This window comes from Trachinotus anak, unplaced genomic scaffold (assembly GCF_046630095.1).
Source record: "Trachinotus anak isolate AG129_WGS33_773 ecotype Australia unplaced genomic scaffold, CSIRO_AGI_Tana_v1 ptg000011l, whole genome shotgun sequence".
Lineage (NCBI taxonomy): Eukaryota > Metazoa > Chordata > Actinopteri > Carangiformes > Carangidae > Trachinotus > Trachinotus anak.
Window position 1 is genome coordinate 24,412,896 of NW_027273862.1, and position 25,914 is coordinate 24,438,809.

At 40.1% G+C, this 25,914-nt stretch overlaps 1 protein-coding gene across 1 annotated transcript in view; it reads left to right on the forward strand.

Annotated features, from left to right (window-relative positions):
* trip4 (thyroid hormone receptor interactor 4) overlaps positions 1 to 25,672 on the forward strand; it is a 73,419-nt gene extending 47,747 nt beyond the window's left edge. The window contains exon 13 of the mRNA XM_071489198.1: positions 25,316 to 25,672. Coding sequence (XP_071345299.1) covers positions 25,316 to 25,380 — 65 coding nt within the window. The 3' untranslated portion in view covers positions 25,381 to 25,672. The remainder of the gene's footprint in view (positions 1 to 25,315) is intronic.
* The last annotated feature ends 242 nt before the right edge of the window (positions 25,673 to 25,914 follow it).

Genomic DNA, 25,914 nt, shown 5'->3' on the forward strand with positions numbered 1-25,914 from the left:
TAAATTACTTTTATATACAACAAATTTGCAGTAAAATGCTCACATATATATATTTATTTCCAGGCTTATAGGTTGCTTGGCCAGTTGTTGCATATAATCCAGAAAATGTGGATGGTTGGTTGAAATCTGGAGAGCAGTCGGAGTAGCAGTATATTGCTTGAGGTTAGCAGAGCCAAATGAGCCTGTCAGAAAAGGAAGGACACTTGGATTGGATTGACTCTCAGAAGAAACGGTGGCAGTGTGGTCTCTATACATACACACATACATGTAATATACAGGTGTGTGTACATATATATAAATATAGTTAGGATGGAAGTATCAGTGACTTCTTCCTCTCACTTCAGCTTGCTCTGCAGCCATTCACTGTTTGAGCTCTTAAGTCTTTATCTCACTCTTTCTCTCTCTGCCTCACATAACCCTCTTCACACTTCGCCCGAGAGCACCTGAGCTTTCAGGAAAGGACACATATACACACACAGAGACACAAAAGACACACACATCAACTCCAGCTGAGCCCCCCTGCTTACAGTGGTATTAGGACTGCATCTTTCTCCCTCAGCTGTGGAAATAGCCTGATTACTGATGGCTGGGAACGGATATAGCCCAACACCATGGGTTTTTCAACAGAAAAAAAAAAATCAGTTCATATAATGTTTGTAAACTAGATCTTTTTGTACCATTTTCCTCTTTGTCAATGACTGCAGATAAGTACAAGAAAGCATTTTACTTGCAGACTATTATTAAAACTCCCAGGACAACAGTCCCAATATTAGTGTTTGTTTTTTCCTTGTCATTGCTTAATGTTGCCACTAGTGTGTAGCCATTGTTGTATAACTGAAATCAACTCAAACTTTAATCATTCATCTTAATTAAGTCTTGGATCTCGTGTTTAAACCAAAAGTATGTCGTCTACTGTTGGGTTTCTTTGACTCCAAGCCAATAATGAGGGGGAAACCAGCCAATTTAGATGAAGGACTAGACCTCAGTTTAGAGAATAAAAGAAGAATTACCACGGCAAACATGAAAAAGATTGCCTCTCAAGCCATTTCCCTCTCTACTACTCTGACTGTGCTCACATCAAACAGCCCTGCTGCCTCTAAAGGTCAAAATCAGGTAGAAAAACTGCATTACTTTGCTTCTGTGAAATCTTCCACCTTCATTTAATAGCCTAATTATTTCAAAACAAATGTAAAACAACACTGCACAGTGCAACTGGAACAGAGGGAAATGTTGCGAAACTGTGAGTTTTAAAGTTCTGAGCTTAGCAGTTTTGACAGGCGACACAGAGGCCAAGAACTCAACTATCACAGATGGTGGACATCAAATGTTAGTTATTAATAACATTAATACAGTCCATGTAAGTGTAAAGTAGAATATTAGCACACAATTATGATGCAAATATAGCAATAAAACAATAAAAAATAGGGGGGGAGTGCATAGTGCATATTAGTACAGTTGTAGAGGAAAATACAAGAGCAAAACAGAAACTATCTGCTTTTAAATACCTCTGGTTGAATCTTGCTAGTCCACCCTCACACCCACACATTCTCTCATCTGTGCTCCACCTCTTCCTGCACCCCCTCTCCCTCAAACATGCCTTCCTCTTGCTAATTATCAAGTGCACTGCCTTATTCCTCTAGCAGCTTGTTAAGCTCTCCAGGAGTCTGGTTGACCCACTTTACATGCAGACCTGTAGGCTAAAAACCCGCTCATGGCTCCTTTGTTTCTTTTCAGTGAGCACCACCTGTGTGTGTTTATGTGTGTGTGTGTGTGTGTATATATATATATACTGTACTATTAGGACCATTTTCCCAGTCAAAGTGGTCTCAGACTTTTGGACCTCACTGTATACATGTAATGTTTGCCAGTAAATGCTTCCCACAGCATAACAGAGCCACAGGACCCCCTCACAAGCATTCAGGCCTGTACCATTCTCTTGGTGTACGCCACACATGCACTCACCCACAATTTGAAAGATGACTCATCTCACCAAATCACTTTTTTCCACATCTCTGTAGACCAGTGCCTCTGGTTTTTGCACCACTGAACTCTCAAATGTGCACTCATCTTTGTAATGAGGGGTTTATGCGCTGCAACCCTGCTATAATATCCCTCTCTATGTAATTGTCCACAGACTGTCCTTGCTGGCACAGTCTGATCACATCCTGCATTGACTTTCTCAGTCACCTGAGGAAGAGTTGCTCTTCTGTTTTTCCTTACGTATCGCTCTAATGCACGAGGATCACGGTCATCAAATGTGAGCTGTTAACCACAATTTCCGACCCCATTCACAGACGTCTTTCCCATAGATCTAAATGCAGATGTCACTTTAGTCAGTGTTCCTATTGAAACATGAGCCAGTTGAGCAGCCTTTGTGACTGAAGCTCCTGCCATCTGTGCCCCAACAAAGAAACCTCTTTCAAAGTCTCTCAGATCTTTTCCTCTTGCCATCTTGATACAAAATCAGAATCAACTGGGCCTGCTCAGCATTTTTAAACGTGCCACAGAACATGATGGGGCGTTAATTGCTTCATTTTACCATTCAGTGCACCTGTGTGGAAGCATCTGCATTCATTATGTCCCTTATGTTAGAAATAATCCTTTGTCCTTTGTATATTTACTTTCAGTGATACAGATTTAAACCACCTTTAAACCAGTGACACTATATTGAGACCTGTTGTTTTTATTGATTCTATTTTGGCTCCCTTTGTCAAGCACTTTGTGACATAGATTTTGAAAATGCCGTTATCATTATTATTATTATTATTATTATTTTAGTTGTAACATCATGATTTTTCTATAATACACAAGAATAATACAAATATGCTTAATGCAAAAAAAACATGCCCATAAATGCACTTTACATCAGCAGCACATGTTAAATTGTGTTTCCTACAATTCCACGTTTATCAAATTTGGTGTTTCCTTAAATAAAAAGATTAGATCTCATTAGATCTCAAAAGAAAAGATTCAGTTTTTTTTTTTTTTTTTTTTTTTGGCAAATCACATGTACCCTCTCCGAATTTGAGCTAATCTCTTCTATTCCCTTGTCTTTTCACAAACTGCATCAATATTTACCCATTAAAGCAAACAGAGGCAACAGTGCATCTTATTAGCACTGTGAAGTAAATATCAGTGCCCCTGTCACGCTCAGCTTAGACACAGACAAGACTGGAATATCTGGTAGCAATTATAAACCTGCTTGTATATCCAACTCATCACTGCTGATGCTGCCAGAAGCCCCGTCTCACTGCCTTGTCTTCTCTGAAGGTTACACCATGTCCAGCATAACTGTATAATTCATCAGACTGAAGCCACCTTTAACACAGCTCCCTGTAAGGGCATGGAGCCATTCTGAAAATTTCCGTCATTAGTTGTGTCTCCTCTGTTCCTCCCCACCCCTACTCTTCAAAAAAAAAAAAATCAATAGCATCTGCCGCCATACAGCTAAGCCTGCCTCATTGCTGAAGGAGACAAACAGTGGGTGAGCTAAATTGATTAAGTATCAAGCTATTTTTAGAGATGATGATTTCTAAGTTTGTCCACACTGATGAAACCTTAAAACGGGAACAGAGCATTTCATGCATTCACAAACTTCTGACGATTTCCACAAAGAAAGTCTATCATCATCTGCAGTAACTTTCTGATAAAATAAACATGAACATGTAACCCATGCCTGCCACAGCTTTTGAAATAATGATGAAAGGGCTTCGGCATGTTCAGTGTCTGTGCAGTGAGCATTTGTCACATGCCTACAGTGGTTGTGGGTAATTAGCGTGTGACACAGAACGCTGCTAAGCTAACAAATGATGCATACAAGAGAGCTAATTGCATGTTGTGGCATATTTGCCATAATTATCAACCCCACCCACCTCCACAGCCACCCATGCTCTATTGAAATGTTAGCCTCTTTAAGTATTATCATAATACACGTGACAGCAAACTGTTAATCAGGAAAGGGCTTTACTTCCTTCGCCCTGTGTCCCCTTCCCCCAGCTGCCTCTGTTTATTTGCTCTGCATCTGTTTGAAGTGTTCCTTTCCCTGAATAACAGAGGAACACTGGTGGAGGAAATGTTTGTGTACGTACATTTATGTTCAAATAACACCATAGATTTCCCCGTATTGTCGGGAGTCGCAGTGGTCATAATATTAATGAATCGTATATATGCACACGCTTTATTGTCAAGCTGCGCATCTCATTTGTGCACACCCATGTGCAGGTACATTTATTTTTGGATGAATTCATCTGTGTGCCGAGCGTCTGCCTGCGCGCATGAGAATAACACGGCTCAATTTCCATTTTTATGAACAATCCAGTTACCTCTGTCAGGGAGACTGATGGAGAGAGGTCTCCTGGATCAATGTCATCGTGCCTCTGGCATGCCAAGGAGCTTGTCCACTGTGTTACTGCTTCCTCTGCTCCCGCTCTGCCCCTCCTCCCCAACATACTCTCACACACACACACACACACACACACACACACAATAACAGGCACAAGTACATAGACTTTCACTTTGTCATACATACACTTTTTCTCGCGAGTTCACGTTCTTCTCTCGCTATTTCTCAGCCATCAATAGACAGGATACCTTCTGACATTTGACAGACCCATCAGCATTTTTTCTCCTCTCACTCAGCAGACAGCCAGCCTGTAGAGACCCAAACATAACCTTGAGCAAACTTAACCTTGAGCTAAATGAGCCACTTAACCAGACCCAAGAGATTCCTCTGATATTTGCTGGTCATATTGTTAGCCATGGGTGCACAAGCCCCTCCAGCAAGAACCTGAAAATAAGAGAAGACATGACAAACAAGGTTGGTCACTTTCAAAGCACCAGCTGTTATTATTTTTCAGAACTGCTACTCTTATCCACACAGAAATACACACACACACACGCACACACACACGCATGCATACCATTTAGTGTAGGCTTTTATCCAAAGTAGTAAGAATTATGTGCAGTGGGAGTGGAAGCACTAACCCTGGCAGTGTCTGTGCTCTTCTCTCCCCATTGAGCTGTACAGCACCACATGGAGCACGCAGATAGATAAATCCTCGAGCAGTGTAAGATTAATCAGAAATGATGGTGGCTATTAGACAATGTCAGGCAAATAAAATGTGTTCCCCCGCTTCTTGTTGATGGCAGCACAAGAACACAACTTGCCAAATTAAATCCCCCTCTGGGCTTTTATGATAAACAGCATGAAGATTGTCTGGCAAAGTGTTAACGTGTTTGGATTTGACTATCAAAAAGAAGAATTCATCTCCATCACATGTTTTGTCTAAGACTTCTGAGGGAGAGGTTTTGTTCCTCTCACCCACTGAGGATCCTAAATATTTGAAAGACATGAAGCATACTGCAAAGAACCTCATGCAAGCTTTGTATAGATGTCATATAATCCTGTGAAAGGACTTTGCAGAGAGACACAAGCTATTTGAAAAGCACTAGAATATTAGGTAGAAATCTCATCAAATGTTCAGACTAGGCTCGTGTGTATATTCCAGAAACTATTCCAATATAAAAGTTTGCTAAATTATTTAGCAAGGTGCATTAACATATCTGGTGTTTCTCTTAGAGTGCTGCACAATCAATAATAAGAACCTACACATGTTGTTCTTTCTGCTCTGTTGCCTTTCTGTTCTCGCTAGAGTTGGTCAGATAAATCACAATCAGTCAGAAAAGAAACTGGAGATCCATAAATGAAGCCATATTTTGATGGATTCACAGTGGTCCACTCACTGCCAAGTCTCCACTAGTGACTTGATGATAATATATTGTTTCCACAGTGCAGAGCCCAAAAAAATACAGCTTTTTTAAAGGGATATTGTGAGATTGTAGGAAATATGCTTATTCACTTTTCTGTGCTAGATGTGAAGACCTTGACTCTCAATCACAAAATAGCACATAACTGCCCATTTTTACATTTCATGTACAGAATAAACAAGTTAATTAGGAGCTTTAGAGATGCTGCTAGGTTCCCTTTTGTTGTTACCTTTGGACAGAGCCAGGCTAGCTCTTTCCCTCCACTTCCAGTCTTTATACTAAGCTAAGCTAACTGGCTGTTAGCTTGAGTAACCCACAAAAAAGTAGCTATGGTCAACATTTGAATAAACATGTTTTTTTTGTTTGTTTGTTTTTACTTTTGAATTAGGAATATCCCCACTGCATATTGCTTCATATGCATTAGACCTAAGTTTGTGGGAGTTTTTTAACCACTTATAAGCCTTTTCCATTACATGGTGTTTTTTCCATTGGAAAAAACTGTCGCTCACAGTCACCCGTTTATTTGTGTTAGTTATTGTACTATACTTTTAGTATGGCAACCCCCAAAACCAATCAACTGAGGAGATGGAGATGTTTTTCTGTTTCGTATCCCGTCGATATCCTCCACTCTTCATGTGTGTGTCATGTTGAAAGTGACGTCACGATAGCTTTGTGCATTGTTGCTATAGTAACAACATGGCATTGAGGGGGCACCATCTTCAGTGTAAAAAAGAAGTACCTGCTATCAAAAGCGAGTACGGTGGAGTTTAGTTGAGTCATTAGCATGCCCTGAAAAAAGACTATTATTTCAACATGTTTCTTTGAAAACAGGAAACGGTTGTTGGCCTCGCACTAAATTGGTTTTAGTAGTTTCACCTCCCACCAATGGAACAGAGTCTGATTTTCAAATGGCTTATTGCCCAGTGTTTGAAGTGCAAATGTGCATGTAGCTGGTGAGTAAAAGTAATGTTATACAGTATTTATGAGTCAAGCTGCTACATGCAGTTATGTACAGATCTGCTTAATGTGTGCATAATTGTGTAGTTTGCTTTTGTAGTATTCTGTGCACTAATGCACAGAGTATATACCCATATATATACAGCACATATATGAATAGTTATGTCTGAGTGGCAGCAGAGAATGGCCCGCCTCACTGGGTCCTTTCCCCAGAGATGAGCCTTGTACTTGAGCTGACTGTTAAACAACAAGCGCTACTGTACATCACTGTGCGGGAACAAAGCAGTGCACAAAGCTTCCCATCTCCTGACCTTAAGTCTAGTGTGTGCGTGTGTGTGTGTGTTTTTGTGTTTGTGTGTGTGAGTGTGTTCCTTCTACCTTGTATCTGTGTGTGTGAGGAGAGAGTGCCTGCAGGGGTGTCAGCGGAGGTTTAAGATATTCAGCTTGCTGTCAGCACCAACACATTTCTCCCTCTGCACCGCTGCACAGATATGGAAATCCTGCCTCCTCAGAATGCAGAGCACCAGATCAGCTTCAATTTATTCCATTCTGCTCTCTCTGCACCCACCCTCCCTCCCTCCGTCTCTGTTCTCTCTGCGTCTCTCCCTCTCTCTCCTCTGTCTCCATTCTGTCTTTGGTTTTCTATGCTGCTCTGTTCATGGCATATGCCCTCAATGGAGAATTGTAGGGAGGTGAGGGCAGCTTCAAGTCTTGGTTTAGTGCAAAGAAGTCGCTTCATTCTTTGAGTCTAGTACAAGGTGCAAGAGGTGAAAGATTTGCCTCAGTGTGTACATTTGAGTGCATATACGTGTATATGTGTGTGTGTGTTTTAGTCGCGGTGATGTTGAGGATTGTTTGTGTTGTACCTCTCCCTTCCCTCTTGTTAATTACCAGTGATAGAACAGCAGCAGCCTACATTGCTAGTGGTGAAACACAATTAGTCAGTTGCCAAGCCGCTCTCAAAAAGGCTATCTCACCAACACACAGTGTCATCAGTAATCTAGTCTCGGCATAATCTAAATGCCAATGTCTATCCTCTGTGATCCATCCCCAACCCACACTACATTTACATTCTAATTAGATGTGGCCCAGGCCGCTTCATAAGGACCCTTTTTAATAACACGGCTGTATTCACCTTTTCATAGTCCCATTGCGGCTGTAAAAAAAAAAAAAAAAGTAGGCTACACTTTATATTTTGTCCCTTTGACATTGTGGCTACTGAGGATTTAAGTAGCTTTTAAAGCCCTCAGCACCCGAGTGTGTATAGCCTGACAAGAGGTTTTCTTGTCTCTAGAGGATGAATTATAAATGGAACTGTAAGAAATGGAGATGTGGTGTCAAAGCAGGAATAAAACACCAACACTATACACATCACACCCAATTTGTCCATAATTAGACATAAAGGACATTTAATTGTATTCTCTCTGGCATTGTGTGTAACATTTGTTTGAACAAAGACTTCTTTTTCCTATTATTTTATTTGCTATAACTGTTGTGCTCAGTAATGATATGGATTTTGACATGTTTTAACTGTAAGTAGAGCTTCTGCTTATCCAACAAAAAATTACTAATTAATCTGATGGTTGTTTTCTCAATTCATCGGTTAATCATTTAGTACATAACATTAAAAGAAAAAGAAACGTCTGTTGCAGTTTTTTCAAAGCCCAAGTTTTTTATCTGACAAACATCAAAAGAACAGCTGTTTCTGTCTTCAATGATTAATGAGTAATCAAAATATATTCACTTTCTGTCACTTCATCAATCAGTTATTCAATTAATTGTTTCCACACTAATTGTAATGCACTGTTTATGAAAAGAATATTCTCAGTGTTACCGATTTCAGAAACATCTTCTAGTCCACTGACCTAGTATTTCTACACAGCCTGTCTCACTCCGTGACTGACATCGTTATCTAGGTGTAATCAGCAGTTTCTTTCTCTAATTCTGTTACATAAAAACTCTCCTTCTCTAATTTGGTGAGATTTGACAGCTGTTTAAACAACATGCAGTAGCAGTGCTTTTACAGTGTTTGCAGTAGCTTCCTGTGTTAGGGTTTTGGTGACAACATGGTGTTCTAACAGGAAGATGTGACAGAAGCTAATGTGAAAAGAATTCAACATCTTCTTGATGAGAGTGAGAGCTCTGATTGGGATAAAACATTTTCTCATTACCAGCATTTTCATTTCAAACTGACAATAGATTGATTTTACCAGCTGAAAGGAGAAGATTGGCAGTTTTTTTTGTTTGTTTTTTTACAAAGTGTGTTGCTAACAACAAACATCATAATTAAATTTGTAACTTTTTTGTAGCTCTGTGTTTTAGATCTAAAATTGTCCGCGAAGCACTTACTTTTCCAACAAGTTAAAATACATGTGTGTAACTGCCCTCCAGAATAGTTAAGTGGTTTCTCATCTGATGACATAATTTTTAAGTGTCCTCCATATCCATTACAAATAACAGTCAATAAATCAAAGGTGCTAAATCAATCTTTCAGATGTCTTAAAAATGCTAAGACATGGAAGTGACATGGCAATTTAAAATCTGAAAATAACTGGTAGCGTCTATTCTTTAAATAATTTATAGAAAACCTCTCGTATTAATGTATAGCGGAAACAGCAATGCTCATAGTTTGCTTGCGGCTGGGATGCTCGGAGCAGGTGCACTGTCTGCTAGCTAGTGACGACGACATTGGGACCACACATGGGAGACGTTTGTATAAAAGCCCTGAAGGCTAACTTCTCCCGTCAGCCATGGGCAAAGAGCTGGGCAGCCCCATACACTCACTATGCAAGTTGTATTGGGCACCACAGATTATGAAAGGTCCCCACCGGCCTCATGTTAAAGCAGGTGACAGTGTTTACAACTAAGGAGAGGATGAAGCTATCTATCTGAAACTGTCCTTCTGGTCTCGTCTTGAAGTTTGAAGTCAGCAAAATAACAGTAACATCAAGCTGATGTGCATCTCTCTCTAGTCTGTCTGTCTCCTGTCTCTCTCTGACCGAGCTGAGCAGTGCGTCTCTTGGTCTCTGTCTTGCTTACCAGACATTTCCAGGGCTGTTCTGTGATCAGCAGGCAACAGTGTTTATAATGCAGCTCAGAACAGATCACCGCGTTGCGTGTGATCGTGTGGTCATATGCGCTCGTGTGAAATGAAACTCGCACTTTCCAGCACCAACCTCTGTGGAGACCAGTGCAGACGTTATATGGCGCACATTAGTTCAAAACAAGATTTTATCTACAGCTCTGGACTAATGCGAGATGGAAAGCCTTAGACTGACATTAACTATTGATTAAACATTGAATTTTAAATCTTGATTAGCATAGCATTAGCATACGGGGTAACATGGATGTGCATCCCTCAGTAAATAATAACCATATGTGAGGACTGGACTAATTAACAGGCAGCAGCCAAAGCTCAGTGTTATATTTTGTTATTTTCTAAATTTTATATTTTCTGTAATTAATGTTAATATTCACTTAAGATTCTATAGAAAATACTGTATTCAGTAAATATTGTTTGTTTATACCTCATTCTGTTCTGTTTAGGCCTATTAATTCTTAAACAGACAGATGGAGCAAGCAGTCGGGGTGTCAGATGTGACTATGTGGCAAAGGCAAATGGTTTACATGGCTCATGGCTCAGGTCGGAGGGCCCCTTAGCACAATTTTGCTTAGGGCCCCAGGGAGGTCAGGACCAGCTCTGCATGGAGAGGTGCAAATGCAGTGAAAATGGGCTATTGAACCAAGATTTCATGGCATGGCTGAAACGGGTACCAGACAGTGCACGTTGAGGCACAGTGTATTTTGCGCAGGAGGTTTTTCAAACTCGGCACAATGGGAATCAAGGCAGCGGAATCCCACATGCAGAGTGAGAAACACAAAACTGCCAAGTCAACCCGGCATCAGATGCCAAGTATTTCCCAGCTCTTTTCTACCCTTGTCTCCACCACTTCTCCACCCCCATCTCCAATACAAGCACCAGGGCAAGCAACAACAGATCTCCATCTGAACATAGTAACAAATCACCAATCGTACAAGTCAAATGAGGGAGTGGGAGACATATTCCACGTTATATAGAGTTCAGAGTTGGTCTTTGATTTCATTACGAGTGGCATTAAAAAAGTCTTAAATCTGACTTGTCTTTAGCTGCAGGAACTCCGTTAAGCCTGGAATCTACTTGCTTTGAACAACGCGTTTGCACGAGATGCGTGTCCTGCGTTCGTTTGGTGCGTTGGTCTTGCATGTCGCCAAATAGTACGCGAACTGTACGGAAGATGCAATGTTGACATAATGCTAGGGGCGGTCGTGCGAGTACAGTTACCGTGAGGTCAGAGGGTCAACGAAATGGTGGCTACGATGGCACCGCTGTCTCTTTTTCTGCCGCGATTGCAGCAAAAGCAAAATACAGACCTCTTCCAGTGTCACCATGTTGTTTATTTACATGAGTATGTAAGACCGGCTTTGCTTACAACTCAGGGTCTGATTTCTGTGGTCCGCCCCCAAGTGAAGGCCTCCACTATCACGCATTGTGGCCGCGTCACGCCAAAGCAAGTTTTCAGTCACAACACAGCGGTTACGTACGTGAACGCTTGGTCGAACAGCAAATATATTCCAGGCCTTACCTGAACTGAACTGAAAATGGAAGATCACGTCTCTAAACTTGGATATTTAGATCTCTTACTGTGTTCAAGTTAGTTAAAACTGGCCATTTTGTGAGTTCAGCATGTCTCCTGGACTCCTCTGTGTGGTCTAATGAACTGTGAGCCTTCATGGGTAATGCATGATGGAGTGTAGTGATATAGAGGAAATGGAAATGCAAAACAGAGTGCCGTTATCTCCAGTGAGTCCATTTTTTGAGACTTCTGAGTTAATTATAATGCATGGCTGCATCCAAAGATTACCTCTTATAGCCAGTGGTGTAGTCTTGGTCAAACTTGTTTAGCTCAACCAGTTAAATAGTTAAAATATTTTTACAGTCTAATGTAGGAAAATTTACCACAGATTAATGGAGAAATGTACATTTAGAACAAACAGCTGTTATAATACTTACATTAAATCTGAAATGTTGTGTGATGTGTTTATAACACTGATATTACACTGATCATCATCTGTAGCACTCCTGTTGTCTCCTTCTGACTTCTCTGTTTGTTTCTCATCAGCTTGATCAGGTTCAAATCAGGACCTGGTGGCCCTGACTATGCATCTACTTAAAAGGAACACATAATAAAAACATGCACTTTATTTCACACCACATACAGCTTCAATAAAATTCACTCCAAAAGGCAACATGATGTTATGACAAATCTGAATCATATTATTCTGAAAATTTCCAAAGCAATAGTTTTATATACTCAGAACTGTGTTTGCAAAATATCTGTTGAAGAAATCTCAGTATGTGAAGTTGTTTCCTATGATGTTTTCATACAACTGTTAAGCCCAAGTCATCATTACAAGGTGCTGTTCTGCAGCAGCATAAGAGATGTGATTGATAAGCTGTGAGGCTGTGTCCTAGAATCACTTGTGGCTGCAGGGGAAACCTGCTCTGTCTGTTACAGCACATTATCACAGGCAACACCCAGTAACTGATAAACCTCAGTCATTACAGGTTTGCCGGTAATTTGTGGTTGAAAAGCCACTACCAGTGTTTCTTTTCAACTGGGGTTGTAAAAGCACTGTACCAAAAGAACAGTCCAGCGTCAGTGGTGCTATGACAGAAATGCTCATTCATTTGTTTTCAACAGGAACTCAACGGTTACTTACCTCGAAAGGCTTTAAGATAAATGAGATGGACTCTAATAACAAGCTATTATAACAAATGTTCCATTTTGCGTCCCAGAGATCCCTTTGTAATCACACTCACTTATAACATTTTGTGCCAGAAAATGAAGTAATCTGAGGGCTCACTGGAACTCGAAGCCAGAACTAACTTCATCTTAGGTTCATTTGTCACCCATGGAGTCTCAGGCTACATCCACACCACCACATTTTAGTTTAAAAACACATCTCTTTTGCTATGTTTACTCCTGGCGTCCACACACTAGTCAGAGACTTTTGAAAACCCTGCTGGACCCATTTTAGTTTGCAAACTCTGGCGTTGCATTGTAGTCTGGACAGGCAAAACGGAGACCTTTGGAAACAATGACAGGGACACCCACACTCACTCAGTGACTGGGTCTCATCAGCCTCAACCACCAGTGGTGTAAGTAACATGAATAACGAATAACAAGTGTTACTGACCTTGTTGTGTTTGCTGGCAGCTGAGATCAGTTAAATTCTGCTTTTTAACGCTACAACTGTTTTTCAGTTCATTGTATTTTGTGCATTTTTGATTATTTTGTGCATAATCAACTGCACAGTAGATAATCTGCTTCCTGTTTACACCGGCTTGTGCTTGCCCAGTGTATGTGAGTCCTGTATATCTGCGTTTTCAGGTGTGTTAGTATGGACAGAGATCAATTCTATTACAGAGCTAAAGTGTGCATCTGAAGAGGAGCAAATATCGATTGATCAATTGTTGTTTTAAAACGCTGTTTTAAAATGAAAACATATTAGTGTGGGCACAGCCTCAGTACAAGTTAAAATATAAACACCATAGTGGCGGCTGTGGCAATTGCGGGATGATGGTAAATGCTTAACACTTAATACAACAAAAGCAGGTTGAGAGTAGTTCATTAAGTGAGCAAACTGGTAGACTTGGTAATGTCAGTAACACATCAATGTCTGTTTTATTGTTATTTTACTAATGTTAGCCACCCAAACCTACTGGTTCTGCAAGACAAAGTAAGGTTATAACAGCAAACTCCTGAGCAAACTGAATTGAACGAGGCTGCATTCAAGGTCAACTTCTCATTTGCAAGAGAATGAAAGTGCCATGTCATCTTTCAGGAGTTACGTGGTCTTAGCAACAACCCAGATTCAGTCTGTGAGCAACTGCCACAACTGTAAATATTTAGATAATGTATTTTTACTGTTTTAGTGTTGTCTTTTGGGAAACCTTAGGGCCTGTGAAATATTATTAAGATCTCATGAATGAATAAATAAAAACTACGTTGATATAATGATGATTCATTTCTTAAATTGACGGAACAGAGCTCCCAGCAGTTTTTGAAACATTTATGTATTTCCAGAGGACTGAATAGATGCAATAGACTGCAATAAATTTTCACACTGTACTTGCCAGGATATCTGATTGGCTGTTGGCGGTCTGTTGACAGTCATGTCCAGCATTTTTTGGCTTTGGATTCTAAACTGTTCAGACGTCAGCCGAGCTTTCATGGTTGTGGAGCTCCACAGGAAATTGAACGACTTTTGGGAAGTTGTTTTTCATGTATACTTGCAATGTGAATGAGGAGTAAGAGGTTGGGAAAGACATCTGCTGGAGCCTAGTGGCTACAGATGGAAGCCATGACATCAGGTCTGAGAGGAGACTCATTTTAAAGTCCATTATATGCAGCATTGAGTTTGTGTCAGAGCTTGTAAAATACAACATACGCAACTTAAAATGTTGAAGCCAAGAAGTTTTAACTGTAACTGCAATGTCGACAGTGAGTAAGTAATGATCACTGAGCAAGTCCTCATCATCGACCAGTTTTGGAACCTGAACCACAATCCAATTTAATGTAGGCTGATGTATTTATTTTTACACGCAATATAGCTTCCAGCATGTAATCAATATGTACGCTGTGTGCTACCATTGTCTAACTCTCAGTTGAGGCTCACACACAATTAAACTTCATGCTGCCAACAGTGTTCTTTCTCTCGAAATAATCACAATCTGGGTATTGTTTATCTCTGTGGTGTAGGAACTCACAGTTATTAAACTGTAGGTGTTCATTATATACAAAACATTTATACACTGAACATTTCATCTAGGTTCCACTTCTCTGTGTCACATTTTGCATTTGATTTTGGCTTTAATTTTCTGGGAATAGTTTATTTAGCAGAAAGCCCTGCATGTCAATCAAACTTTACAAAGATCCACATTTGGGAAGTGGCCAGAGCAACTGAAATGTTATGTTAACTGCCAATGAGCAGCTGAGGTTTGTGCCTCACCGAGAAGCCCTCGAACACTGACGCTGTTAAGGATCATCTCACCAGAGTTTGCATGCTTGTCTGAATGTCTGAACTGCTGACCCTTCAAATATGAGCTGTCAATCACAAAGGGCTGTTCAGACAGTCTGAAGGTAGTAAAAAAAAAAAGGCTTTTCAATGTGTTAAAGGGAGGTGGTCTTCATCACTAAATGTTATACCTCTCTGAAACTGAGAATCTGATTTCCTGCAGCACTTAGCCAGCTGCATGTTGGGCCGAAAATGGGCAGAGCTCCAAACGCTGTGCTGATTTTTATTTTTCCTCCACATTCCTCACATTGCTACTTCTGTCACTGGTCATTAGTGAACTGCACCAGCTGCCTCTATGCAGTTGGGTGACATTTAGCTTGTTAAAAATGAGTCAGTGTGTTACATAATCTAAAACGAAAAAGCAAAAAAAGAGATTTACAAATGTGAATGACAATTTATTGGTAGTTCATGATGTTCACAAATGTATAAACAAACACCAAACAATTTGAACAAATGTAAAACAACTTTACAAATACAATTTGAATAGATATTAGGGTTTTACATATATGTTTTCAACTTCAAGTTCATAGATCTGATTAATAGGTTTTCTGCATTCATTTACAGATTGTTAAATGTATGTGCATCGATCACTTGACTGATGTGGATTACATTTGTATGTAGAGTTTTATTTTCACACCACCTGTTCCACTAATGTATGCTGTGTTTAAGTGCTGGTGCAAAATGTGGACATCAGTATGTTCGTTTTCAAATGGGGAAGGTGTAAACAGCTTATCATCCTATGATTAGGCAACAATTAAATGTTTTTACACAGACTATCCCGGTGTCTTAAACTTTGGTGATTTAAACTTCACTGACTCCACTGTGTTTGTTATGTCCGTAGACTCTATATAAAGATATGGCACATTTAACTAGTGGATGTAACTAATGTGAAGTAGTTTTTAGATTTTAGATTTTAGTTCCCTCATCTTTTGAATGGGTTTTTGGTTAGATGGCTGAAATAAAGTGAAATAGGGTCTGTGGTTAACACAAGGTCAAGACATTTTTCCATTTTATTCTGCAACATAAAGTATGTCAGTAAATACCCCAGTCATGATTTCTTTAAGTTTTACGTCTGTTAAAAAAGGAAGACAAAAGACTTCTGTAGAAGAGGTATGTGCTAAGTCAAAGTTGGACACTGTGATGACACTGAAGTCTTGCAACAGTGGTGTAGTTTGTTTATAGGTCTGTAAGAATTAACTTGTTAATCGCAGTGAGATTAAGGACCGAGCATAACGTGTTTGGTTTTTTGTGTTAATCGCGTGCCATCAAAGATTCTTTATTTTACTCCGTCACTGGTGCTGTTACCAGAGATGCAGGAGCGCTATGTTCTAGAATCTATGGCTGATACCATTTTGACCCTTTGAGGCATCCTTACTTGTTGTCAAGCTGCCACAGACACTTCCTACAAAGTGTTTACATGGCGGAGAAAGATACTTCGTGGCGAGTCAGGTCTATGGGAGCAAAAGAGGGACGGTTCCAATCTGCATTGGGCCGTATTTGGAGACCTAAATGTTTAAATCCAATGCCTGAATCGTCGTTGGTGAAGATTGAATGAGTTGGAAAATAAAAATATAACTTACCCAGAGCTCGTCTGCAGATAAATAAATGATCAGACATCTTCATAATTACACATCAGACATGCTAACGCTTCTAGTTTAGACAGACTGATGGTTATGTGTTGTCAAGCAAGAGAAAACAGTTCTGAAATGCAAAATAATAGAATTTTAATTGTGATAAAACATACAGTTAATTGTGAATAACTATTGAAATTCAGCGATTAATCGTGATTAGGAAAAAATGTATTGTTTGACAGCCCTATTTGTTTATAGTCTAACATTAGCTTTTTGCCTCTGGTGATTGTATGTAGGCTTTAAAACAATTCATTTGTGAAGATTATCATGATGAACATTTGTGTAATTATCCAAACTTTTATTTGTCACAGATCTGATTTTATGCAATAATCCAAAAACCTGTTTAAAAATCCCATTGGCTGTTTGTCGAGGGAACCAGGGTGATGCTAACATCTGAGTTGGCCTACAAAAATACATCATCCCTGCAGCACTCTATTATTGAGACTAATTTCTCTGCATATTATTGCCACAGCAAAATCCATTTCTTCTGATGGTGAGATGTGGGTGAATTTAAAGCATTTATTGAGTCTCTCTGTGAATGTCACAGATAAACTACACTTCAGAAATTATAGACAGCACTTTAAAAATCACATTACTTCATATTAATTCAGGGCCATTTATCTTGAATTCACATGCTCATTCAAGCTAGTGCTTGTTCCTCAAACATCATGCTCTTTAAACATGCTACATGAAGCAAAGCTGAGTAAACCACAGAAATATCTCAAAAAAGGAAGTCATGTATAGTGAACCAATAGCAGGTGTAATCCGTGCTCTATATTCCATGGACATTTTAGGAATACCTGACTGCTCCACATCTGCCTACCAACCAGCACCACCTTTGCTGTCCCGACTTGTCAGACACTGGTTCTCTAGCGAGTTGTGACGAACTGTCATGTGCGTGACTAAACCGGCTCAGCAGCACGCTCTTGGTTGGAGAAATCACTCAGCCATTACAGCCCCTCAGTGTCTGTGAAAACAGCTTCAGGCAGGGAGGTTTGGACAGACCAAGAGATGGAGAGAGACTGTTTTCTCTGCAGTGTGAAGCAGGGTTGATGCTTCTCCCTAACCCCTTGTAAACAGCATGCCAACACAACTCTCAAACAGCACCTTCTCTATCCACTTGTAAATTCACCAGCTCGGCAGCGCAGGAAGGGAATGTAAATTAGGTGTGACTAACAGCAAGATGGGAATCCAGGCAGTTTTTCCCCTCCTCTCTTGCTGTTCTCCCCCGGCTACCGAGGGTTTTGTACACATCCATTTTCCTGCAGTGCTCGAAGCTGTCGGCTTGGTTTCGTGTGCAGAATGACTTCAGTTGGAGATGTACTAAGCTGAGGCCAGATAAGGAAAAGAAGATAGAAGGGCAGTGTTGCTCAGCCGAAGTCAGAATAAAGCCTCTAAAAAAACTGTTAGTTTTATCATAAAGTGGAAGTCCTTTCATTCCATCTTCAAAACCATCCGACCAGTGGTGCTTACTGAAATATGGGGAATACAACTGCAGCTTGTGATTGCTCTGAAATATTTCAGCTGTATTGACTGGTGCAAGTACTTTATCAAGTACTTTAAGCCCTTTTTGCATGTTCAAAGACAAGGCTGGCAATATTTTTCTCATTGCAAGCAAATCCCATGAAGACCAATATGAACAATAAATGTCTCTTACTAGCAAGCACTGGCTCTATAGCTAAAGCCTGATATAGCTTATTCCTCTGTGCCACAGAGCTCCACTGTTACTGTTAAAACCACATTAGTGAGCCACACTGTTTAACTAGATGACTAGACAGACAGAGAGTAGGTAGTTTGGTTGGTTTTATTGATCCTGTGAGGAAAATTGTCATTGTCACGTTTCATCCCACAAACAATAATTTTGAGTCAGTGCCACATACACCAGCCTGGTGCTGTGAATAATCACTTTAGGCACAAATGTGTATTAATCCACAGCAACTCTGCTAACACCTATACTACTCCGCCGGTGCAGTGTTGGTGGGTTGTTCAGTCCACCACTGTGATTGAGGCTGAAATATATCACCAACTGTGATACAAGTTTGTACATACATCCATGATGCCCAGGGAATGAACCTGAATAATTTTGATGATACCCTAAGTTCTGCTTTGAGAAGCACCAGCAGGTCAAAGTTTTTACTTATCCATTGACATCTACTGAAAGTATGAGCACAAACCTTGTTGGACATTCATGGTTCCCAGATGATGTATCCTACTTTGGTGATCCTCTGACTTTTTCTTCAGTACTAGCAAAACTAATGACATTCCCATCAGCCTCAGTTGTACTTTGTCATCAGCGCTAATTAGCATTTGTTTGTTTTGCTAATAAACTAAACTAAAGTGGTGAACATGGTAATCTAAACAAACCTTAACATCCGCATGTTAGCATTATCTTTGTGATTGTAGATTCTTGGGTTTGTTTAAAAATGAAGCTATTCATTTGTGACCAGGTTTTAAAAATTAACTTCTTCATTATGAACGAATAGGCTTGGACAGTGTTGGGAAGTCTTGCTTCACACCATGTTTGAATTTAAACAATGAAATCCTGCCATTTAGTTTCATATAGTCAAAGTTAGCTTTTTTATTCTCCAGGTGTATATTTGTAATAGACTCTGAATTGGTCATTGTGGGAGCCCGGTGGGGATCAGTGTAACAGATACTGTTGAAGGTGTCGCATTCAATCACAGAGCTGGTGGTGCTCCACTTTTAACTTTACTTTTCTGTGTCATCATTTGTAGGCATGAAGCAATTTCCTCGTGACAAAGTGTGCCATCAGACGGTGCATCAACATGTGGTTAAAGTGAAAACGCATAGTTGTTCTAGGTTTATTATCCAGGTGCGTTGGGACTGGTGTGTAATGAAAAGATAGCATACAAAACTCCACCTTTTTATTCTTAAGTGTGCAGGCATTTACTCTCACAGAAAGAGAAGCAGCAACCAGCCAATTATTCTTGTGATTATTATTGCAAGGACGCTGATGGGCCTGTGTGTTATTGATGTCAAGGAGGATGTCAGTGGACCTCTGTTTCAGTCTAATAAATACTTTTTGCTCTACTGCCCCTGGATTTTCAGGGGATTATGAGAGTTCGTTTTCCATCAGCGATGAGCTGTATTCTCCCATTATGCGTAATGGGAATAGTATGCATGCAGTCATTTTAGTGATTATGTAGAGAGAGTATCCAAGGGTAGTGTATCTATGAGCGTCTGTGTGGCTGAGTGTGTGTTTTACGGTCTTGATGATGGAGAGCTAGCCCTCTGCAGACAACCTGTGCTTATTTTATGGCCTCCTCCCCAGCTGCAGCGTGTGGGCAATAAACCTTTCTCCAGCAATCTCCAAACAGTGCAGCAATCAATGGGAAATTATCTCAGCCAATCGATGAGCCAGCCTTTCTATTTCTCCCTCTCTCTACCTCTCCCGCTGTCCTCCTATCTATATCCCTTTCTCCCAGCACCTCTCCCCGTCTCCGTCCCTCTCTCTCTCTCTCCTCATCCCCTCTGTCTCATTTTTGCTGTCTCTCTGTTTTTTCCACCCACTCCTTCACCCAACCCCCCCCCACCTCCCATCTCTTTTGCTTGCATTCCCTCCAGCTCTCTCAGCTTCGCAGCACCTACTCTGAAATGCGACAGCTCAGCAGCTCCAGAGCCATTAACCAAAGTCGCCTTCACACATGGAATATGTAACAGTGCTGGATTGACTTTCCTGGCCAATATAATGAGTCTGACTTGTTCATACATACCAGGGAGTGCTCCCTCTGACAGTCGTGACAACAAGGCCCACTTACTGTATCCCATGTTTGTTGCTGCTGCTGTTCTTGGTTGTCCGTGGTAAGTTGCACAAAACCTTGCTATTTTTTCATGTTTCACTTAAGGGTGTATTTTAATGAGTTCAGTAAATTGCCTAAAAGACACTTCTCAAACTGTTACCCTGCAACAGAAAAAAATACTAAGTGGTTTCCAACATTCAGTCCTTTAAGCAGCATAAATACTCTGAAATTGCTATGGTGACAGTGCTGACATGACAGCTAATCATTTAAGCTGAGTCTTACTTGGGCTGTATTCACACACAGGTACTGAGGAAATGGACTCATTAACGTGAAAATTAGTCAAAAGCAAGAAAACAGACTTAAAGTGACCCAAAGAAATGCCCAAACATGAAACACAAGTAAATCTGCTCTCCGCATAGCTTTAAATATGATGTTTCTGTTCATAACTAGGGTTTAGTTTTTGAACTGTAGGGAATTATTGCAATTATTTTGACGATTATTTTGATTGCAAAATGAATCATGATTTCACTTGGAATGGTCATTAGCATTTCACTTTCACTGAAAAAAATATAAAAATAATAATAATGTTATTTTTCCTAGGATCTGTACCAGACAAGCTTCTCCCTTACATTACTGTTTTGGATTTGGATATTGCACTTGGCCATATTGCAGTTTCGAGAATATTTCAATTAATTGTGCAGCCTCACTAAAGTTGTTAAAATATTTTCTGAAACTCCAGTTTTATCAACAGAAATTAGAATTATATAATCAAGATTTTTATATTAACAATAGATCAAATAACCACTTGCTGGTGAAAGAGGTTACTCGTACTTAGAAACTCTGCACTTCCCCTCAGCTCTACAGACCTTTATAACATTTTCCACCTTATAGTTGAGGTTTTCTGAGAACCAGCTGTTTTCATTCACTCTCACAGTTCTCACTGTGTAGTTTCGGTCACCTCATTTTCAGTGAAAAGGCTCTAAAAACCAACTATAAGCTACCTGCCTCAGGTTTAATGGCAGACAGACAGTTAGCAACTAGCTGATGGGCATAGTGACACACATAGCAAGTAAAGAGACATACAATTCCCTCAGGAGTTGGAGACGAAAACAGAGTGCATATTTAACTTTCATTAGCCAGGTGGTGATGACTTTGAATAAATGTTAATGTTGCTCCACATCTGTTGGAAGTGTAAATAGACAACTGTTTGCTAACATTTTTGCCGTAACAGTTGTAGAAGGTGATATGTCCGCGCTTGTTGTGCTGCTTCCTGGTGGCCAAAAAAATAAATAAATGGTTGCTTCCTGAGTAGAGAACGTGTGATGATGTCTGCAACTTAAATGTCATGTAAGAAAATCTGCATTTTTTTAATTAAACTGGATAAGGCTGATTTTTATAACATGATGTAGTATGAGTTACTCTCAGAACAAATGGTAAGCTTGAGGGTGGTTGTACAGCCAAATCAGGCGTCGCTAATACTACAGATAAGTGATTTTGGCTTTTGTTGTGAATGGTTACATCTTTTTTATGTTGTATTGTGGTTAAAATATCTTTGCTCCTGTTCATTTATGTTTAGCAAGCCACTCTCTGGCTGGCAAATCCCTAATGGCAGGACTTTTATATTACACACCTCAGTATCCTTTAAACACCCAACAAGAAGTATTTTTACTGAGTCCATTTTCAGTTCAGCATCTTTAGCTGTCCTTGGAGTTTTTCATTCTGCTCGGATACAAGTGGGTCTAACAGTGTTGACATTTGCCAAATGAATAACTAACACAGTACAGCTTCTAAATGCTCAGTCCATGAGAGCTTGTTTTGACTTGTATATTCAGTTTGTTGCCGTATATGCTGAAACGCAACATTTTACAGAAATGTCACTTTGTCACAAGGAAAATTGCCGGAGCCATTTTTCCACTATATTGACTCCAGCTCTTGTACAACACTCAAAAGGAAGTAAGAAAGGGTTGAGCGACTTATAAGAGTTCGAACATTAACACAAAAAAAAAAAAAAAAGTCAGCTGGCACAACACCACTCTGACTCTGGCTCTCAGCTACCATCTCAGTATTTTATGATACAGTTATTGGGCTCTTAACATCTAATATTTATTTTCTTCTAAAATACACACTAGAGTGGAACTACTCTTAGACCGTGTCTGCTGAATGTTTCAAAAAGCTTTTTTTTTTTTAACCCATGATGCATTTCTGTTACGGTGGATTTATCATTAAAGCGAGCTTGGATAACCTTTTGGCAGCAGTCACCCAAAAATTCCAGAGGTGTTCCCACGCCTAAGCAGCACTTGCTCCTGGCAGAACAGACAGACACTGACAGCCATTCAGACAGGCTTGGAAATGGTGAGCAAACAGCACTTCTCCTTAACAACTTGTTTATGCTGCTACTACCCACTGAGTTCAGCCGCAACGTGACAACATGAAAAGAAAGCACAAGTGACAACCACCACCCCTGCCTGTCACACTTGTATCATTTTTTCCCCTGCCTCAGCCATGGGGGAAAACAGCCAGCTAATGCTCCGGTTTGACAAGCAGGAGGCTTGTGTTCGGCAGAGAGACAGAGGGTTATTATTTGCCTTGCAGTTAAGGATGGTGGTCAACACAGGTTATCAAAACCCAGCAGAGGTTGTTCTGCACAGAAAGAGGACAAAGCAGCAGGCCATAGTTTGTAAGGATGAGCTCTAACGGGAGGATTGGAAATGTGATTGATAATGGGAGAGCGGTATTAAGAGAGAAAGGGGGCAGTAACAGTAGATAAGGAGGTCAGCTCTGGTCAGTGGCTGCAGGGGTTTTATTTACACACCATAGCTGCAAGCATTTATATAAATAGCAACTTGATAAAAATCCCCTTTGAGATTCTCAGCTGCGTTCATCTTTGTAAACATTCTCATCTGAGGTTCATGTGAACTGGTGAGCAACAAATTATATCCATGGAAATTCTCACAACAATGGGGGCTACTGTTTTATGATTGCAAATGATAGTCTGCTAATCAGCAAGTTCGTGCAGGTGCCGTTCACTGGCTCAGCTACAAGATCCAAAAGGATTAATGAAAGAATCCTTGACTGCTCCATTCTTGGCCGGCTATGAAACATGCACAGACATTAACATTCCTTGGATGATTGTGTAATGGGGATCAACCGATGTTTTTTTTTCGGGGCCAATTCTGATACTGATTATAAGTAACCAAGAGAACCAATAACTGACATACCAACACAAAACAGCTGCTACATAAAGTCTATGGACAGCCTTTGTGGTGTCCAGGTGTTTCCAGTATTTAGTCCACCCCATTTATATCAATGAAAACTGGCTAAAGAACAAAAACACCTCAGTATAACACAGTACAGCTCAACAGCACCAAACTCTACATCTACCAAAATAATCACACAATTGAATTAACACCTCTCTGAAACAATTTAAATAAAAACTGCACGTTATAACCTTCATGAAGGAGTATTTATTGGAGGACAGTTGTATTAGACTGCATTAGTTTTAGCTAGATGGACCTAATAAACTGCCAACTGAGTGTACATTAGTAATTATCAGTTGTATGCACAGGCTGCAAAGTGCCGGACTGGAATTGATTGGTTGTTTTCCTTGCTGTTCTGGAGGAGAATGGCGTATATATGCATTGCAATGCCAATTGATTTAACAGGTTGATCATATATTATTATTATCACCATATAATATGTTTTACCCCTCCCCTCCCCCCTTTTAAAAGTGTGACGCAGTAATTTTTACTCAGAGTACACTTCTGTGCACATTTACTCAAGTAATTTCACTTCTGCTTGAATAAAATTTCTTTTAAGTGACATTAGTTGACTGGCTGCTCACATACTGATGTGCTGCAGTAACCGTACTGTTCCCAGTGTTTCTGTGGTATTAGTAGCATTTTTGCTGCTTTATGTCAACATTCAGACTTCCATTGGTTCTGCTCAAGCACTCATAGCTCTCTGTCTTTTAGCACATTTCTTGCTAATTCCACAGTTGGTTACATGCTCTTCAGATCTGCTAGTTACTTTAGCTTAGCAGTTAGCAATGAGTAGAGGAACTTTAGTGATACCTGCTGCCTTACCTTCAACACACAGCTCCACTGGCTAACCGGAGATGCTCCAGTCTGTGTACACAATAGCCTTCAGTATTGATAGGCTGTTACTTGTGATGTGTAACCAATCAGATGCTGTGGACCACACCATGGTGACTTCAAACATGGTTTCACCAGAGCCATAGTAGAGCATTTTTAAATTAATTTAGTTTGTCGACAAACAATTTCTGATAATCGTGAAAATACTGAATATCAGATCTGATAATCAGTCAAGCCGATAATCGCTCAACTCCTATTGTATAGCGTAATGTATATTTGCTGTGACTTAAAGCACTTTCCCCTTTCCTGCTTTCCACTGGTTGTGATGATTGTGTTTACATGATTGTACAAATCATATCTTTCTGCTGGAATGAAGACTGTTGTTGCAGATGGCTGCAGATCAAGATGGTTGATAGAGGTGTCCCACAAGGATCATATCACACCGCCCTACTATTTACTGTATAAATAATTATTTTCACTGCAGTGTCCATTTTGATCCTGATGTCCTACCGCCTGTCAGGCCTTCTCCAGATTACAGTCTGGCTCCAGACCATTTTTAATCATTTGAAGCTTCTTCTAAACTCCAAAAAGACAGAATGTCTGCATCTCAGAGGACCAGAGAGCTTTGATTTTCCTACTTAAATCTGCACTCTTATTGTAAATCTAATAGTGTATGCATCTCTTTACTTTGGTGTACATCCATACAACTGAATTAAAAGACACCTTATTTTTCTGCCAACAAAGGCTGGGGTCTAATCTCTCTCTGTTGTGGAATAAAGTGTCTCATTGGCCTTTTACCTCATCATCTCTCTCTCTATCTCTCTTTCTCTTGTCCTGTCTCTTTCCGTCTCTCCCCTGTCTACCCGAGGCCGTCTCTAATCAGCAGGCCTTGAGCTCTCAGAAAGGTCACTCTGTCCCTTTGATGGTGTTTTGATTCATCCCTTCGTCTTCTCTTCCCTCCCACCCATCCCTTTCACCCCTTCTCTTGCAGGGAAGCTGGAGAGTCATTACCACCAGGGTGCCAAGAAGGGGCTGGTCCCATCAGCTGCAGAGTGACGTCAGAGGAGAAGCTGAGGAGGAAAAACAGCCTGATCTCACGGGAACATGGCAAATTATGTTTTCTATTTTCAAAAATGGCCACTGTCCCAACATTTTATTGGGAACTGTCAGTGCTGACACATGATCATTATGCGCTCTGTGTGTGTTTTTAATCACTGACATTTGCATTTTACACAAGGAATATTGCTTAAAAGTATGTTGTACATAAATATATAATCATTTTGACATATTTCTGCATTCTGCTTTGTCTGTTTGATTATTTGCACAATTATAAAGATCTTAAGCATTCTTTTTGTGCTTCTTCATTCCAATTAAAATGGGATTTGTCAAAATCAAAAAACGTGTATGTTGTTAAAGAAGGATGCAGTCTTTTCGAAAATGTTCAGCAACAACCATAATCTACTGGTTTCTCAAAGCACAAGAGATGAATCAGAGATTTCTTAATTTTGTTTTAATTCACCCATCAAGCTAATGACACAACAGAGAAAAGATATTTCAGCTTAACTCCTTGTCAAAGCTAATAAACACAAA